This window comes from Osmerus mordax, chromosome 21, assembly GCF_038355195.1.
Source record: "Osmerus mordax isolate fOsmMor3 chromosome 21, fOsmMor3.pri, whole genome shotgun sequence".
NCBI classification, from domain to species: Eukaryota; Metazoa; Chordata; class Actinopteri; order Osmeriformes; family Osmeridae; genus Osmerus; species Osmerus mordax.
This window is the reverse complement of record NC_090070.1, coordinates 9,587,243-9,606,097: the sequence shown is the minus strand read 5'-3', so window position 1 is coordinate 9,606,097 and position 18,855 is coordinate 9,587,243. Positions and strand designations below refer to the sequence as shown.

Genomic DNA, 18,855 nt, shown 5'->3' with positions numbered 1-18,855 from the left:
GTGAAGCCCAGATATTCATATGTTTGCCATCCTTGAGTGTAATTGCAGCCTGGTAATGAGATTTGCAGCGGGTCTAACTGAGGAGGAGGAGGAGGCCACTTTAGACCAGGGGAGACGCCTCTGAAGTGTGACATATTGGAGGAGGGTGTGATAGCAGGGGGAGAGGGAGGGAGGGAGGGGGGGGGGGAGGGAGGGAGGGGGAGAGAAGGGGAGGGATAGAAGGAGAAGGAGGGAGAGAGGGGGTGGAAGAGAGGGAGGGGGGGAGAGAGGGAGAAGTGAGAGAGGGGGTGGGAGAGAGGGAGAAGTGAGAGAGGGGGTGGGAGAGAGGGAGAAGTGAGAGAGGGGGTGGGAGAGAGGGAGAAGTGAGAGAGGGGGTGGGAGAGAGGGAGAAGTGAGAGAGGGGGTAAATGGTAAATGGACTGCATTTATATAGCGCTTTTCTACCTTAGCGGCACTCAAAGCGCTTTACAATGTTTGCCTCTCATTCACCCATTCATACTCTAACTCACACATACCGACGGCAGCGAGCTACCATACAAGGCGCCTGCCAATCGGGCAACTTGGGGTTCAGAGTCTTGCTCAAGGATACTTCGGCACATGACCTAGGAGGACTCGGGGATCGAACCGCCAACCTTGCGATTAACAGACGACCCTCTCTACCCCCTGAGCCACAGCCACCCCCGGGGTGGGAGAGAGGGAGGGGGGGAGAGAGGGATAAGGATTGAGGGAGGGAGAGACAGAGACATGCTCGGGTGTAGGGAGGGAGTATGTTTAATGGAGTGAACAGATTGAATTGATCTGGGCTCATGGCCTAATCCCATTGTGTATATGAAACTCATTTCACTCTTTCGGTTACCGATTTTCCTTACAAGGAAACACCTTCCTTAAACACTCACACACACCCACACACATACACACACACAAACTTACACACCCACTCACACAGAGACGAGAAGCAAACACACCCCTAACACGGAAGTAAAACAGGTTTCCACCTGTTTTACTTCCACAACCCTCATCCTAATCACTTCCTGGGATGACGCCCCCTTCTACGCATGAAACCACACAGAAGTCATAAAGATGGGCTTGTATGACTGACCTGGACACATGGCCAACATTGGCTTCTGTGCAACGATATATTCCTTTACAGATCTAGTTTCTGTGTGAGAATGAACTGTAAGAGAGTGTGTGTTTGTGTGTGAAGTCAAGACACAGACTAAGAGGTGATGCAATCACCTTTGCTCTGAATGCAAGTCCATGTTGGCTCTGCCACACACGCACACAGCACTAGAACAGCTCACGTCGAAAAATAAATAAAGAAACGCAATACGCGAGGAGAGTTACGAGGTGAGGTACAGTATCTCTAAAGTGCGTCAGAGCAGGTGATAAAGCAGAATACCTTTTAAGGCCCCCTTCGAAGTCTGCTCTCTTTGGGGAAAGATGAGTACAGCACGATATGAGGTTGTGGCACGGTTTTTAATCAAGCCCTCTCTCTCTCTCTCTGTGTGTATCTAGCGTGTTCAACCTTCCTGTAGATCTACCCTCTGATAAATGTACACTCCAGCCCTGCTCCTGAGAGAGAGAGAGCGGGAGAGACAGCGAGAGAGAGCAGGTTCCTGGCATCTTACCAGCGCAGGGCGATCTTGATGGGCGTGGTGAGGCAGGAGGTGAAGAGGTCGGCGGGGAGGTCAGGGTTCATGGGCAGGAGCTCGCTGGCCTCGCAGGCCGCCAACTGGATGCAGTTCTTCATGGAGGGCGGCAGGGGCATCTGGGCCAGGGGGTGGTTAGGGTTGATGGCCGCTACCTGGAGGACGGAGGAGAGAGACCGTTTATAGAGAGAGGGAGGCGGGGGCGGGGGGGGGGGTTAGAGAGAGAGGAGGGGGATTAGAGAGAGAGGAAGGGGGTTTGAGCGGGGGTAGGATTGATGGCAGCTACCTGGAGGAGGGAGAAGAGAGAAGGTTTATAGAGAGGCTGGGTTAGGGGGGGGTAATTAAAGAGGGGGGGGGGGGTGTTGAGAGAAAGAGTGTTTTAGAGGAGGGGAGTAGAGATAGAAAGGGAGAGGGTGGAGAGATAAAGAGGGTTTCTGAGATGAAGCGTGGAGTGAGGGCTTTGAAATCGAGCACACAGACAAAGAGGATTTTAATGAGAGAAACAGATCGAGGCAGACTAACAGAGGCAGGAGATGGAACAGAACCTCAGAGGGGAACAAAACAGGGCCTGGAGGGCAGATGAAGAAGATTCAGCCACACAATAAAAGCAAGCAGAGAAGACGGCATCAGAGACCTGCCTGAAAGGACTTTAGACAGAGATGGACTGCATTTCTCTCTTTAGAGAGAGAGAGGGAGAGAAGAGGAGGGCAGACACGACACACCGCAAAAACAAAACTCAGAACGAATCAAATCAGAAATACAGTTAGGTCCATAAGTATTTGGACATTGACACAATTTTCATCATTTTGGCTCTGTATACCACCACAATGGATTTGAAATTAAACAATCAAGATGTGCTTTAAGCGAAAGCAACCAAACCTCTTTGGACTTCATATTGAGAGTTGACAGCAACAGATTCCAAACACAAATACCATACTTGAAATGAACTCTATACCTTTTATCTGCTCCTTGTCAATGAAATAACGAACTCCCTAATATTTATGCCCAGAACACCCAGAACCTTCACAAGGCATGCGTCAAGAGCGTGTGTGTGTGTTTTCAAAAGTTCCGTCAGGGAGTGCAGTGTTAATAAGTGCGGTCGAGATTTGTGTGTGTGTGTGTGTGTGTGTGTGTGTGTGCCAGGCATGCCTGTAAACACCTAGTATGGATCCACACAGGCCTGGTTGAATGTCAGCCTGCCTCAAGGCCACTGGAAGTGAGCGGATCCATATTTCATTAGATCTGGGCCGGGAACCTTGTCAGGGCTGAATCCTGCTGCCTTTCTCACACCTCCACACTGGGACCTCCACACTGGGACCTCCACACTGGGACCTCCACACTGGGACCTCCACACTGGGACCTCCACACTGGGACCTCCACACTGGGACCTCCACACTGGGACCTCCACACTGGGACCTCCACACTTGGACCTCCACACTGGGACCTCCACACTGGGACCTCCACACTGGGACCTCCACACTGGGACCTCCACACTGGGACCTCCACACTCCAGTACAGTCCAGTAGGAGTTCTCCAGACACACGGTGGGTTTCAGATGGAGAAGGCAGGGTGTAGACTGAACACACACCTGTATGATCTACCAAATGTTCCCCATTCCACAAGTGTTTCGGTAAGGCTTGCTTGCACGCACACACCCACATACTTCGACATATTTCTTACGCGCACATGCTGCAGCTGACACGAGTGGTTTGTGCATCCGAGCTCCTCTGAGCTGGGCTAGGCTGAAGGTGTGATGCAAGCCGGGGTAAACCCACACTCAGAGAAGCCAGGCCGTTATAAGGAGATGGTGATTATTGTGCCTCCGCAGGGATTAGGTAAATACACAGACACACCACAGACAGACTCGGATACCCACAGAGATACTGAAGACAGTGTAGGACAGACAGGCTCCATACTGAAGACAGTGCAGGACACAGACAGGCTCCATACTGAAGACAGTGCAGGACACAGACAGGCTCCATACTGAAGACAGTGCAGGACACAGACAGGCTCCATACTGAAGACAGTGCAGGACACAGACAGGCTCCATACTGAAGACAGTGCAGGACACAGACAGGCTCCATACTGAAGACAGTGCAGGACACAGACAGGCTCCATACTGAAGACAGTGCAGGACACAGACAGGCTCCATACTGAAGACAGTGCAGGACACAGACAGGCTCCATACTGAAGACAGTGCAGGACACAGACAGGCTCCGTACTGAAGACAGTGCAGGACACAGACAGGCTCCATACTGAAGACAGTGTAGGACAGACAGGCTCCATACTGACGACAGTGCAGGACACAGACAGGCTCCATACTGAAGACAGTGCAGGACACAGACAGGCTCCATACTGAAGACAGTGCAGGACACAGACAGGCTCCATACTGAAGACAGTGCAGGACACAGACAGGCTCCATACTGAAGACAGTGCAGGACACAGACAGGCTCCATACTGAAGACAGTGTAGGACACAGACAGGCTCCATACTGAAGACAGTGCAGGACACAGACAGGCTCCATACTGAAGACAGTGCAGGACACAGACAGGCTCCATACTGAAGACAGTGCAGGACACAGACAGGCTCCATACTGAAGACAGTGCAGGACACAGACAGGCTCCATACTGAAGACAGTGCAGGACACAGACAGGCTCCATACTGACGACAGTGCAGGAGACAGACAGCAGGCGCTGGGGGACGTCAGAGACACACCACCAGCTCACTCCACGCTCACACTGTGCGCCAAAGGGCTGCGTGCCATGGAGCAAATACTTCCCGCACAACAGACAAGCTGCAGTGGTCAACATGGGGGTTTGGGGGGTCCAAGCTTGCCGACAGAGAACACAATCCCACGTGGAGAGAATGACGCAGCCCAGGGGGGGGGGGGGGGGGGGGGGGGCGGACTCATTGTGGTGGTGTGCTGTACAATATGTCTCCTCTAATCTAAGTACACACGTATGAATAAATCATGTAAGCGGAAACCAGCAACAGCTGCCTTCATATGGATGTGGTGTAATTGGGAGTGAGTGTGAGCGAGAGAGACAGGGAAAGAGATTCTCTCGACTTTACCCTCCTCTTTAGGACAAAACTGGGAATTGTATGAAGAGCCATGAATATTTAAGCTTGCCATTACAATAGTGTCTAGTCCACGCAGGAACAATACCATTGCAAACCCAATTTGGGAAATGGCGATACACAATAATCCTCTCAGCAAATACGACGTCACTGCCAATACAAGCAAAGCTCGCAGTGTAATTAGTACATTAGCATATTGTAATGAAATGTGTTTTCTGCTCCTACACTGGGGATATCAAAACATAATTTAATTACTTAGAATTTTTTGACTGACACTAATTTAAAAGACTAATCCTATGGGGGAGTGTTGTCTGTCCAAACACACACACACACAAACAGAGACGTACATAATCCACACGGACACACAAACACGGCAACACACTTTTTGAAGCAGTTTTTGAGCAGCAGTTCATTTGTATGCGGAAAAAGTTGCATACTAAATTATATATAAATATGAAAACACACACGCACACACAAAATAGACACATACAGACACAGCTAAGGAAAATATACGGTGTCACCTCGCTTAAATACATTATGCATATGGGCTCTCAACCTTGTTGCTCATCTAGGCATTTCCGCATGAATGATAAAGTCTACGCACTGGGACCCCCCCCCCCCCCCACACACACACCTGAATGAGACACACAATAACACACACACGCTCATTTCCGCACGACATACACAGCCAAGCCTTCGTGCTGACTGTGTACAGTAAGTTATGAGATATTTAGCAGGAAGCAGACTGCTCATAATAGAGCACTCAGACACCCACGGACTGACGGTTGTCTGTCGGGTGGAGGAAAACCTCCTCCTTATACCTCTCACTCACCCCTCCCTCCCTCTCTCCATCTGCCTCGCTCTCTACATCTCACTCACTCTCCCACCCTCGTTCCTTCTGCATCACTCCCTCTCTCGCCCCCCCCCCCCCTTCCTCCTGGTAAAGTGGCCCTGGTGGGATAAGGGCTGTCATTGTGCGTGTGTGTGTGTGTGTGTGTGTGTGTGTGAGCCTACATACTGTAAGCTGGTGCCTCCCTGCACAGTGACAGAGAGGTGGAAGAGGAGGGCATACTGTGTCTGTGCTGAACATGACAGTGTGTGTATGTGTGTGTGTGTGTGTGTGTGTGTGTGTGTGTGTATGTGTGTGAGAGAGAGAAAGTGTGTGTGTGTGTGCGAGCATCTCGGCAAGTGCAGCATGCGTGGGCGTCTTCAGGGGCCGCCCTGTTTCGTGCACTCGGCACGATCCCACACTGCGGAGAGAGAACATGGAGAGAAAGAGAGAGGGAGCAAACGCGTGAAAGACAGAGAGGGGAAAGCAGAAGAGGTGGGGGGGGGGTGAAGAGAGAGGGGGGGGGGGGGGGACACTCCCTACATGGACTCTCTCCATCTTTAAATAGTGTTCCGGAACTCTCTCATCCCCCGCCCGCTCCATCTCTCCCCTCACCCTTCCGCCTCGCTTCCGGCCCTAGTTCAGGTGGGTGCGACAGGAAACCCTGGTGAACTGACAGCCGGTTCTATACCGAGTACGGATGTTACCTAACCTATTCCTTCCACTTGGAGGCCCCGGGCTAACCCAAGCTTGCTCCAACACTGGGGCTCCTAACTGCTTCTAGAAGGCTCCTGTGCTCTGACCCGAGTAATGGTTTCAGAGTGTTGCTTGTGACCCACTAAGTACAGCGGGGCTGAAAAACAAGAGTTGCCCAAAACGGGAAAGAGCTACGATGGGAGACCGAGATAGACAGATTGTAGAAGAGAGAGGGGGGAAGGAGGCTATAGAGACGGGCTGGAAACTTAAAGTAGACGAAGCAAATCAAAGACACTGGCAAATCAAAAAGCAATTAAGACCAGATCCTACACTGTTCCCGTTAGCGTAGCATCAACCGCTAGCATAGGTTAGAGGCTGATTTTCCCTTAAGCCACCAGGCTAGATTAGAGAGTTAACAGGAATTTTCAGCGGCTCCAAACATCCAAGGCTAACAGTGGCTAACAGGTCTCGGTGAACCCAAAGGGTCAATGACTTCCCTTTCACTGCTAGCAGCGTGAAGGCAGCCATCGCCCTCAATTACCCCCCCCCCCCTCCCTTTCCTCGCCATCCCTTTCTCTTTCTTTCACTCCTCGTCCTTAAATCCAACTCCTTCTTCAACTTTCCTGCACACTTTTCGTCTTGCCCTCTTTTCATCTCCTCCGCTCTACCCCTCCCTCGTCGCCCCTCCTGCTCTCCTTCACGTTTTCCTTTCGCCTTCACTCCCCCCCCCCCCCCCCCCTGCCCCCCCTTCCCTTCTCCTCCCGTCTCTCTGACAGCTGTAAGTGTTATTGATGGGCGGCTGGGCTGCCCCTACTCCTCCTCCTCCTCCTCCTCTCCTCCCTCCGTTTGAGCCCTGCTTCGGCTCGCCCAGACGGGTCAGAGGTGGACACACACACACGCGCGTTCTATCGAGAGATCTGTCCATTCCTTGTCAGGCCCGGGAGAGGTTCCACAGAGGGGGGGGGGGGGGGGGGGGGGGCAGGGATGGAGAGATGGGGAGAGGAGTGCAGGTTGGCATTTAAGGTCTTGCTGAATCGGTTGAGGGTTTTACACCGAAAGAGAGTGCTGGGTTTGTAACTCAACCCTTTTCTCCCTTTTCCCTACTATACCCCCCCCCTCCTCGATTTTCATTCATCCATCGGTTTCCCTCCTCCTTTTTAAAACTCTTCAGTGTTGTCCATTCATTTCACTGGGTATGTGCAGATCAAACAGACACCGAGCTGAGTGAATCTGTTAAAAACCAAGCTTCTCCAGTCGGCCGTCATCTGATCCATCACAACTTCAGTCGTCTATTTTCCCCTCTTCTGCTCCTTCTCCATAAATCCTCCCCCCCTCCCATCTCTCCTTTTCTCCCTCCCTCTCCTTCTCCATGAATCCTCCCTCCATCTCTCTCCCCCTCTCTCCAGAATCTCAGATCATGTGTGGTCCGTTCAAACTTCTCCATTAATAATTTAACTGAGTGACGGTGCGGCCTCGTTAAGAATTCATACAAGACGCCACACAGTACAGAGCGGGGTGGGGGGGGGAAGAAAAAAAAGAGGGATATAGAAAAGATGAAAAGATGGTGGGAGGACAGGATGGAGGGATTTCAGACCAAACCAAAACCCCATCATTAATTCATTTAGCGCCAGCTGCCTGTTCAATCGGCGGGATCAGGCGGAGAATCAGTGTTATCATAAGGGTTTAGCTGCATATTGGGATTCAACGCACGTTCTTTGCATGTCTGGAGTTTGTGGTGTCACTGCAGGGATACCTGTGTGTGTGTGTGCGTCCGTGTTTTTAGGTATATATGACACATTGTGTGTGTGTGGGGGGTGTAATTATGTGTGTGGATATGTGTGTGGATATGTGTGTGTGCGCTTGATTCCCACCCACCTCCAGCTCCTGCTCCCTCTGCAGGGCGAACTGCTTGAAGGATTTGACGATGATGCCGGCGTTGGAGCAGTCGTACACGAAGATGGAGGGGCTGCCCATCCACGTCTGCAGGTCGTATATGGAGAGAGGGATGTACTGGGTGTAGTTCTGGAGAGAGACAAAGAAGGGAGGGAAAGAAAGAGAGAGACAGAGAGAGACAGAGAGAGAGAGAGAGAGAGAGAGAGAGAGAGAGAGAGAGTGAAGGGAAGAGAGAGCGATAGAAAGGTGGGGGGGGGGGGGGTAAAGAACGGCAAATGAGTTTCTCCCTCCACGCGCCGCTCTCCTCCCGCTGTGTGAGACACAAAGCAGGAGCGACCGGAGAGCGTTCCCCGGGTCTGTTTACGAGGGCGGAGACGGCGCGGCGGGGGTGCGGCCACGCTGCCGAGGGCCTCCCCCTGATCTCCCCGGGCCCCCACGCTAAAACAACCATCCAGCAGCCACGCGCCGCCTCTGCACCAGCCATCATTAAGGGGAACGACGGGATGAAAGGAGGAGGTGGAGGAGGTGAGGCCCAGGGGCGTACTGGCTCGGCAGAGACTCTGCCTCCAGCCAGACAGGAGCCGTGTGTCATCGGGAGTGGGTGCTTTGTTGGGGCGTGCGAGCACGACAGAAGCCGTGCGGTGTCTTAAGGAAACAGGGTGGGGGAATGAGTTTGGATTCACCGTGCGGGATTGAGTGTCTGTTGTGTGTGTGTGCACATTGCCCAAGTGAGTATGCTGTGCTTTGTAGATGTGTGTTGGTGTTGCTGTGCTCCAGTCTGTCCTGCTTGATGTACTGTAAATGTGTGTGTGTGTGTGTACTACCTTATGAAGACCCTGATCTCTCCATTGGAACAATGGTGTGTGTGTGTGTGTGAGTGCCCCACCTTATTGAAGACCCAAATCTCTCCGTTGACGGTGGGCCGGGGCACCCCATGGCCGTTGTAGTGGAAGAGCACGCGCTCCTCCTTGGCGTTGCGTCTCAGGGACGTGCACAGCTTCTTCACCTCGTCTACTGTAGGGTCCAGACTCTGCTTGTAGCGGGCCTGGAGGGAGGGAGGGAGGGAGGGAGGGAGGGAGAATTAAACAACATTAGACAACAGTGTAACGCTACAGTGTCGTCTCACTGTGAACCACACAACAGAAAGAGAACCCATCCACATGGATAAGAGATCGACGACCACCTTGAGCTTCTCCATAACCTGCCACAGAGCCTGCAGCATCCCCCCCCCCCCCTCAACACCTCACCAAGCCCTGATTGACTACAATACCCGGAAGGCCGCAGCTCTGCCCACAGGGAGGGGGAAACGGGAGGAGAGACTGGAAGGAGAAACTAGGTTAGGTGGCGAGGGATTGAGCTTCCTGTGCTGATCCAGTCTGTGAGGAGGTCTGTCTGAGCCGTGGATGCTTCTAGAAGCTGGGCTGGGGAATGTGCGTCACTGGCCCTCCCCTTCCATGATGCACGCACGCACGCACACACACACACACACACACACACACAGCAAACTGTGCTGTACTGTTGGTTCTCATTAGAGAACCATGTACAAGAGTCAATTAGTGGTGGTAGCAAAGGCCCTACTTCGTGGGATAATATACACATTTCATTTGTGAACCAAGTCCAGACGTAGGTAAATGATTAATTCTCTTTCTCTCCTGGAACCCCCCCCCCCCCCACACACACACACACAAACCATAACAGAGGCAACAGAAACCCTCTTCATTAAAGACCATGGCAGTGTTTATAGTGGACCATGTGACTGAGCCCCCAGGGTGTATCGCTCTCTCTCTCTCACACACACACACACACAGACACACACAGACACACAGTGAGATGCACAGGTGGTGGAGGCCCTGTATTCTCTACTGATCTCAGTGGCAACTGAGTTACATTTATTCATTTAGCAGACGCTTTTATCCAAAGCGACTTCCAAGAGAGAGCTTTACAAAGTGCATAGGTCAATGATCCTAACAACAAGATATTGTAGAGTAGCGAGCAGCCAAAACATGAAGCACACATTGTGAACAACCAAAGTAAGTGCCAAAGGGAAGAACCATAAGAGCATGTAGTTAAACAAGTTACAATTAACCAACATGAACCGCTATAAGTGCAAGTGTACCTGTGGAAAAAAGCAAGCAACAGTAATAAAAACAATATATCACAGCGAAAACAAAAATTGTAATCAGTTACCACTAACCACAAGAGCAACAAGTCTCTAAGCAAGAGTCATTGTGATCCTTGAGGTAACTAACATCGGGTCAAGCGAACCATTCCTAAGTACCGTTGTACTCCCGGAACAAGTGCGTCTTGAGCCTTTTAGCAAACAACTGAGTTGTTTGTCTCCTAAGCCACCTGTTATCGAGGCAGCAGTGTGTGTGTGTGTGTGCGTGCGTTTGTAAGAAAGAGAAACAACAAAGTAAAAACACTAAAACAAAATCTCCATCGAAAGCTGATGCTGTGGTCCAGAATTGTCTTCTTTCCCAGAATCAAGCCCAGAGTGTGTAGCAACCCACTCACAAACACACACATACTTTATTACCAACACTCACACACGTTATTACATAACAATGGCTAGTAAAACCACACAGTATCTAATTAGCATGAGCCTCCTAAAGAGTGCATTCCTACCCTCGATTTGCAGGATTCAATTACAGCCTGACAAAGCACGCTTTTTGAAAACGATCATCAGTTCCCATGAACGCTGAACCCGGTTGAGAACCAGAAACAGGAGAGGCAGAGAGGGGGGGTTCTGGCTGGAGCCCATCTCCCCACACACCCCCCTCTGTCCTGGACGTGCTAGTAAAAGCCTTGGAAGCCCGAAAGCCCGTTGATTGAGTTGGCTGCAACCAGATAGGCGAGGCCGAACGCGGCACGCTGCAGAGAGATCTCACTATGCGGGCTGATGAGATTAACTGTTATCTGCAGAGGCTAATTGCGTTACCGTGGGGACCCAAGTGCTGAAGCCGAACTGGGGAGCGGTAGCGAGGCAGCGAGATTTTATTTGGGGGGGGGGGGGGGGGGGAACGTGTGTGTGTGTGGATTATGGAGTCAGAACTTTTTGAGAGAGTGAAGGGAAGGGGGAGGGAGAACAAGGGGGTGGGGGGGGGGGGGCAGAGGAGGAGGCATACGGCCAGGAATCATGTCGGCATGCGGGGAGAGCAGATCACGACTCGCACGGGCGTGCAGTTCCACGTGGCGGCCTGGAGGGGGGAGCCCCCGGTCCCCCCGGAGGAGGCAGCGTCCTCGCCCGGGGAGCAGGTGAGCAAGAAGAACCGGAGCCAGCCTCTCTCTCCTCCTTCTCTCCCCGTAACTCACCCTTCCCATTGCTCGCTCTCTCTCCCTCCCTCTACAGCACTGCTCTCTCCCCCCTTCCCTCCCTTTTCTCCCTTGTTATGGCATCCCTACAGGGCTCAAATGGAGCCGTTTGACAACGCAAAGTATGTGTCTGTACCTGGCAGAGACGAACCCTCTGTCTCCTCCGACGTTGTGTACTTGGGTAAGGAGACTTCAGAATCAGTGGAAAGCAATAAACAGTCCCATGGTGGCCTTGTGAAAAATCTCTGCACTGATGTTCCGAGAACTAAATAACAGGGACAGGAAAACGAGGCACTCCAATATTGGGAGGACAAAAACACAACGTAAAGTGAGCACGCCAGTTTAATCATCCTGACAGTACGGATGGCAGCTGCTACAGCATCCACAACAATATCGCTGTCCGGCCCCTTTGTCTGTCTGCCTGTCTGCCTGCCTGTCTGTCTGTCTGCCTGTTTGCGTCAACCTGCGTGCCTGTCTGCCTGTGTCTGCCTGCGTGTCTGCCTGCGTGTCTGCCTGCGTGTCTGCCTGCGTGTCTGCCTGCGTGTCTGCCTGCGTGTCTGCCTGCGTGTCTGCCTGCGTGTCTGCCTGCGTGTCTGCCTGCCTGTCTGCCTGTTTGTCTGCCTGTCTGTCTGCCTGTCTGTCTGCCTGTCTGTCTGCCTGTCTGTCTGCCTGTCTTGCCTGCCTGTCTGCCTGCCTGTGTGAGGGTTCATGGACCAGTCTCTCTGTCTCAGAGCTGACAGGAGTCTGGTGGAGCGGAGCATGGCTGTGTTGCTCCAGACAGGTGGACTGGCTACAAAGCAGCTTCAACACAGGTCTATGGGGGGCCCAAGGCATGCTGGGTGGATGCTCTGACACACACACACACACACACACACACAACTTCTAGCAGAAAAACACTGCCACTGCTCTCGCATAAACTGTGCACTTACATAAAAGCAACGGTTTCCCACAACCTTTCACACACACACACACACATTTCCACGGATGACTGGGGGCCGACGGGACTAAGGATAATCCTGCTGATAGGTGGAAAGTCCAGAGCCTCGCCTCTCTGATCTGTTCTGTAACAATGAGACTGAGAGGCTGGCCTCATTAACGCACACTCGCACACACTAAACCGTCCCTAAAGCCACCATCACTGGTCACCGCGGAGGCCACCCGGCAGCCCAGGGGACACATAAGAGACGGCGCACATCTGATTACAGAACGACACAGTCTGAGCAGTCTTGCATGAATCTTGCGTAACAAAGAGGATTTCCTAACATGGGCAGGGGAAGGAAGGGGAGGGGAGAGGGTAACACCAGAGGCATAAGCCCCCCCCCCCCCCCCCCCATGCCCTTACGCACACTCCTCGCTCTTATCTTGCCCCTGCTGGAACATGTGGATCCGTTTAAATTGAGAAGTTGGCAGGAGACCGAGAGAGAAAAAGAGGGAGAAAGAGCGAAAGCGAGAGAAAGAAGAGAGGAAGAAAACAGTCCATTCCACAGCAATGTCTCATATTCCTGCTTCCAACTGGCCTGATCAATAACTGAGAAAGGGAGAGAGGTTTATCGCGTCAACACACACACACACACACAGGCCTGCACACACACACATCCCCCCCTCCTCCCACAGGTACTTGGGCCATTCGCTGATCTGCTTCAGTAATGAATTCATCAGTAGATGAGGGCTTTTGACATTGGGTCAATGACCCCCTTCACCCTACAGGACACTGAAGAGACCATTGATTGAAACACACACACACCTGACCACTTAGACCAGAAGTGTGCGTGAGCGTCAATGAGTGTGTGCCCTGCGCGAGAGGTGACATGCTGTGAGTCAGGGTGGAGGTCAGATAACTAAACACACTCCTACTCCTCCTCCGCCCCCCCCCCCCCCACCCACCCCACCCCGGGCACCTCGCCCACACACACACACACACACACACACCCACATTATTACAGCAAGAACACTGCAGCCACTGTCCACAGGGCTCTGTGTAATGAGGCTGGGATACAGACCAGCAATTAATGCTGCCATTATTAAACTCAAGTCATTACACTGAGACACACACACACGGAAGGATCCAGATGAGGGGACGGCTGAGGAGCAGACGGACAACCGACACGTCACCTCCGGCCCGATGTCTCCCTCCCTCTCCCTCTCCCTCCCTCTCCCTCCCTCCATCTCCTTCCCTCCCTCTCCCTTTCTCTCTCTCACTCACAGCCTGGATGAGGAGGGACACATTGTCTGCCATGCCCCCTTGTACAGACCCCCCCCGCTCCCCCCAACACACACACACACACCCTGTGGAGCGGCATCACGGTGGAGAGGTCACTTCACCCACACTTCCTCTGACAGCCTTTCAACCGCCCACACACACACCAGCTCCAACACACACACACACACACCCCCACCAGCTCCAACACACACACCCATACCAGCTCCAACACACACACACACACCAACAAGGCACTCATATTTTGATTTTCAAAGCAAACACAGGGAGTGAGAGCTGTCCTGTGTGTGGGCAGCATGAGAGGAACAGGTGGGTTCTGACACAGTGTTAAAAAGAGAGAGAGGAGAAGGAGGAGAAACAAGAGAGAGGAGAAACAAGAGAGAGGAGGAGAAACGAGAGAGAGAGGAAGAGGAGAAATAAGAGAGAGGAGAAACAAGAGAGAGAGGAGGAGAAATAAGAGAGAGAGGAGAAACAAGAGAGAGAGGAGGAGAAATAAGAGAGAGAGGAGGAGAAATAAGAGAGAGAGGAGGAGAAATAAGAGAGAGAGGAGGAGAAATAAGAGAGAGAGGAGGAGAAATAAGAGAGAGAGGAGGAGAAATAAGAGAGAGAGGAGGAGGAGGAGGAGAAACAAGAGAGAGAGGAGGAGGAGGAGCGGGGGGGGGGTACAGGAGGCAGGACAATGTGCCGCTTCCTCTGACTCAGTGACGAGGTTATGTAATTGGCAGAGGGTCTAATTGTGTGTGTGTGTGTGTGTGTGTGTGTGTGCATCTTCATAAATGCCTCAGACAGAAGTGCTGACTCATCAAACAAGCGCGCACACACACAGACACACACACACACACACTGACACGTGTACGCGTACACGGTTCGAAATATATATCGCCGGTTGAAAAACCAGCGAGGCAGCGAGTTTCACGAGCCAATCTGCTCGCTGACACGTCCCCCAGACACATGGGCGGGGCCTCTCGCCTCCACAGTGACCTGCTGACACTGAGCTCTGCTCCACGGAGCTCTCTGACCAAGACAGCTGATCTGAGCTGAGCGACAAAGAGAGAAAGAGGGAGGGAGGGAGAGATGGAGAGAGAAAGAGGACAGAGAGACACATGGCTCTCTCTTCTCACCATGAACCACAGAAATCCTCACACCCTTTTCTACCAGCTCCCACTTCTTTACCCATGCTCTTCCCTCCCTCCCTCCCTTCCTCCTTTCATTAATTCCTCCTCTTATTTCTTTAGCTCCTTCCCTTGCCCCCCACCCCCCAGATCTGTTCACCCCTGTCGCAGGAGAGGTGAGCATTTCAAGGAAAAGATGATGGGAGCTGAAAGGAGGAAAGGTCTGGAACAAAACAGTTTGGAAGTGAAGTGTTTGTGTGTGTGTGTCAGTTCCCAGAGACAGAAATGGAGAAATAACTGGTCTCCTGGCACCACACACACACAATCATTTCATCCCTCTGAACTCTAGTCATCCAGCAAGCAAACACTGGGCTTCACTGGGTAATGCAATCCACACGGCTCTCTAGTTTATACACACACACACGCACACACACACACACACACAGTGTGTCCAGGAGTGGGTGCACACTGACAAGCACGTGCAGCAGCCCAGTGTGAGTGATAACTATGGCTTGCCCACGAGGTTGGATGGGTCATGCCGAAAGTGCACAGCAGCAGACTCAAGTGAATAGTGTGTGTAAATAACGTGCGTGTCTGTGTGTGTGTGTGTGTGTGTGTGTGTGTGTGTGTGTGTGTGTAAATAACGTGTGCACACGTGGGTCCTGGGTTGTGTAGTGTGGTGGTTGTGTGCAGTACGTTGGTGTGTGCCCATCCATGTAGAGCAGTGTGTGCGTTCATCCGCCTAATGCAGTCTTGGATGTGTACATGTGTATCCAACCATGTAGTGCAGAGAGTGTGTGTGTGTGTCTAACCGTGTAGTGCAGTGTGTGTGTGTGTGTGTGTCTAACCGTGTAGTGCAGTGTGTGTGTGTGTGTGTGTGTCTAACCATGTAGTGCAGAGTGTGTGTGTGTGTCTAACCATGTAGTGCAGTGTGTGTGTGTGTGTGTGTGTGTCTAACCATGTAGTGCAGAGTGTGTGTGTGTGTCTAACCATGTAGTGCAGAGTGTGTGTGTGTGTGTGTCTAACCATGTAGTGCAGAGTGTGTGTGTGTGTCTAACCATGTAGTGCAGTGTGTGTGTGTGTGTGTGTGTGTCTAACCATGTAGTGCAGAGTGTGTGTGTGTGTGTGTGTCTAACCATGTAGTGCAGAGTGTGTGTGTGTGTGTGTCTAACCATGTAGTGCAGAGTGTGTGTGTGTGTCTAACCATGTAGTGCAGAGTGTGTGTGTGTGTGTCTAACCATGTAGTGCAGAGTGTGTGTGTGTGTGTGTGTGTCTAACCATGTAGTGCAGTGTGTGTGTGTGTGTGTCTAACCATGTAGTGCAGAGTGTGTGTGTGTGTGTTTCGGAGGGCAGTGTGTGGGCTGTGTAAATCTGCTGATTTACACTTGCTGCCTGTGCCTTTCTCCACAGCGAGGAGGAGGAGGAGGGGGGGTGGAAATATATGGAGTCAGGGGTCAGAATGAGCTAAGGAGAGAAAACCTCCTGAGTAACAGCCTGGGGGGGCAGGAGGCAGTGGCACAAGCCCCACATAAACTCCACCGTACACAGCCTGGCTGGGGAGGGTGAGCCCTGCTCTGCTCTGGTGAGCAGCCCTGCTCTGCTCTGGTAAGCATACATTTACATTACATTTAGTCATTTAGCAGACGCTCTTATCCAGAGCGACTTACAGTAAGTACAGGGACATTCCCCCCGAGGCAAGTAGGGTGAAGTGCCTTGCCCAAGGACACAACATCAGTTGGCATGACAGGGAATCGAACTGGCAACCTTCGGATTACTAGCCCGATTCCCTCACTGCTCAGCCCTGCTCTGCTCTGGTGAGCAGCCCTGCTCTGCTCTGGTGAGCAGCCCTGCTCTGCTCTGGTGAGCAGCCCTGCTCTGCTCTGGTGAGCAGCCCTGCTCTGGTGAGCAGCCCTGCTCTGGTGAGCAGCCCTGCTCTGGTGAGCAGCCCTGCTCTGGTGAGCAGCCCTGCTCTGGTGAGCAGCCCTGCTCTGGTGAGCAGCCCTGCTCTGGTGAGCAGCCCTGCTCTGGTGAGCAGCCCTGCTCTGGTGAGCAGCCCTGCTCTGGTGAGCAGCCCTGCTCTGGTGAGCAGCCCTGCTCTGGTGAGCAGCCCTGCTCTGGTGAGCAGCCCTGCTCTGGTGAGCAGCCCTGCTCTGGTGAGCAGCCCTGCTCTGGTGAGTAGCCCTGCTCTGGTGAGCAGCCCTGCTCTGGTGAGCAGCCCTGCTCTGGTGAGCAGCCCTGCTCTGGTGAGCAGCCCTGCTCTGGTGAGCAGCCCTGCTCTGGTGAGCAGCCCTGCTCTGGTGAGTAGCCCTGCTCTGGTGAGCAGCCCTGCTCTGGTGAGCAGCCCTGCTCTGGTGAGCAGCCCTGCTCTGGTGAGCAGCCCTGCTCTGGTGAGCAGCCCTGCTCTGGTGAGCAGCCCTCCAGCTGCTAACAGCACCTGGTCCTATACAGTACAGCCTACACCCGGGGGGGTTTAAAGGTAATGAAGGGTACGAGTTTGATTTCAGGGTCAATTTGTGAATGTGGAGCAGTGGGACAAGTACGGGGTGGGGTCAGACACACACACACACAGTAATCTGAGATTGTAATTAATCCACATCCATTCATAAATAGCCAGTAATCCTGTCCTCGGCACAGCACACACACACACACACAAACAAACACAAAGACTCTGTCTCTATGGGCTGGGAGGTCATTTGAGGAGTCCAGCGGACGTCTGGTGAAGACCCAGGTTGATGGGGAGAGACACATTAGCCCAATCCCAGTGGAGGTTTGGAGTAGACTAAGGTTTTTAGCTAACCCAGCACACAAAGCTAATTTCCCATTGTCTATTGACTGCAGGAGGGTCTTAGAATAACCCAGAGATCCTCAGGAGGGCATGGAGACATATTTACATAATGATCAATACAGCTGGATAGAGAGAGAGCTAAATCTGAATGAGAGACTACGATTCCCTAACAGCTCAATAAAGTTGTCATGAACACCATCCAGACCTCCAGGTGCATGTTAGCTACAGGCTCCCATGACTCCACATGGGGAGAGGGTCATGTCTTCTGTGTGGTTCAGAGGCTCTCTGCGGACCAGGCCTATTGTGTAAGAGGACTGCGTGAAGTCTAAATATATCACGTTATTTCAGTAGGTTCAGGTGAAGCGGGAGTCTTTAGTGAGCCATTGTTTAGTTTAGGGATCTCGACCCAAGGGCCAAGGTCTGCTAGCCTTGACACACACACACACACACACACACACACACACACACACACACACACACACACACACACACACACACACACACACACACACACACACACACACACACACACACACACACACACACACACACACACACACACACACACACACACACACACACACACACACACACACACACACACACACACACACACACACACACACACACACACACACACACACACACACACACACACACACACACACACACACACACACACACACACACACACACACACACACACACACACACACACACACACACACACACACACACACACACACACACACACACACACACACACACACCTTATTACAGTCAACACGAGACACTCCACCATTCCTTTCATGCATAATGTGACAGAATTCCCCGAATGAACCCTCTCGTCACCCCGATGCGAGTGTGTGAGCGAGTGTGTGCGTGTTTACACACTGCCGTGACAATCCAAGATTCATGCGCGGTCCCATGGGCGCTGTGCAGCCATCAGCAAGGCCACGTGAAATACTGGGTCAGTGGGGGCTTAAAGGAATCCCCTAATTGCTGTGTAGATGTGATTAATGTGTGTGTATGCCAGGTGAGCCTCTTTTGTTGTGATGAATGATCACAAACGTCTGGTTGCGTTATTACTGCTGAAACCCTCCGGGCATGGCTCCTATGGATGGGATTGAGAACGTATGGAAATGGAAATTACGTGCGTGCGTGTGTGTGTTTGCGTGTGCGCGGCGCACTCCCTCAAACTAAACACACTCCTCATGGTCACTGGTAAACAATAAGCACCCCCACCTCCTTCACCTTCACCCCCACCCCCCTCACCCACCCCC

At 52.4% G+C, this 18,855-nt stretch overlaps 1 protein-coding gene across 1 annotated transcript in view; it reads right to left on the bottom strand.

The window, feature by feature from the left end:
- Nucleotides 1–18,855, bottom strand: part of rptor (regulatory associated protein of MTOR, complex 1) — an 82,661-nt gene that overhangs the window by 41,812 nt on the left and 21,994 nt on the right. The window contains 3 exon segments of the mRNA XM_067259846.1: nucleotides 1,629–1,804; nucleotides 8,128–8,274; nucleotides 9,032–9,190. Coding sequence (XP_067115947.1) covers nucleotides 1,629–1,804; nucleotides 8,128–8,274; nucleotides 9,032–9,190 — 482 coding nt within the window.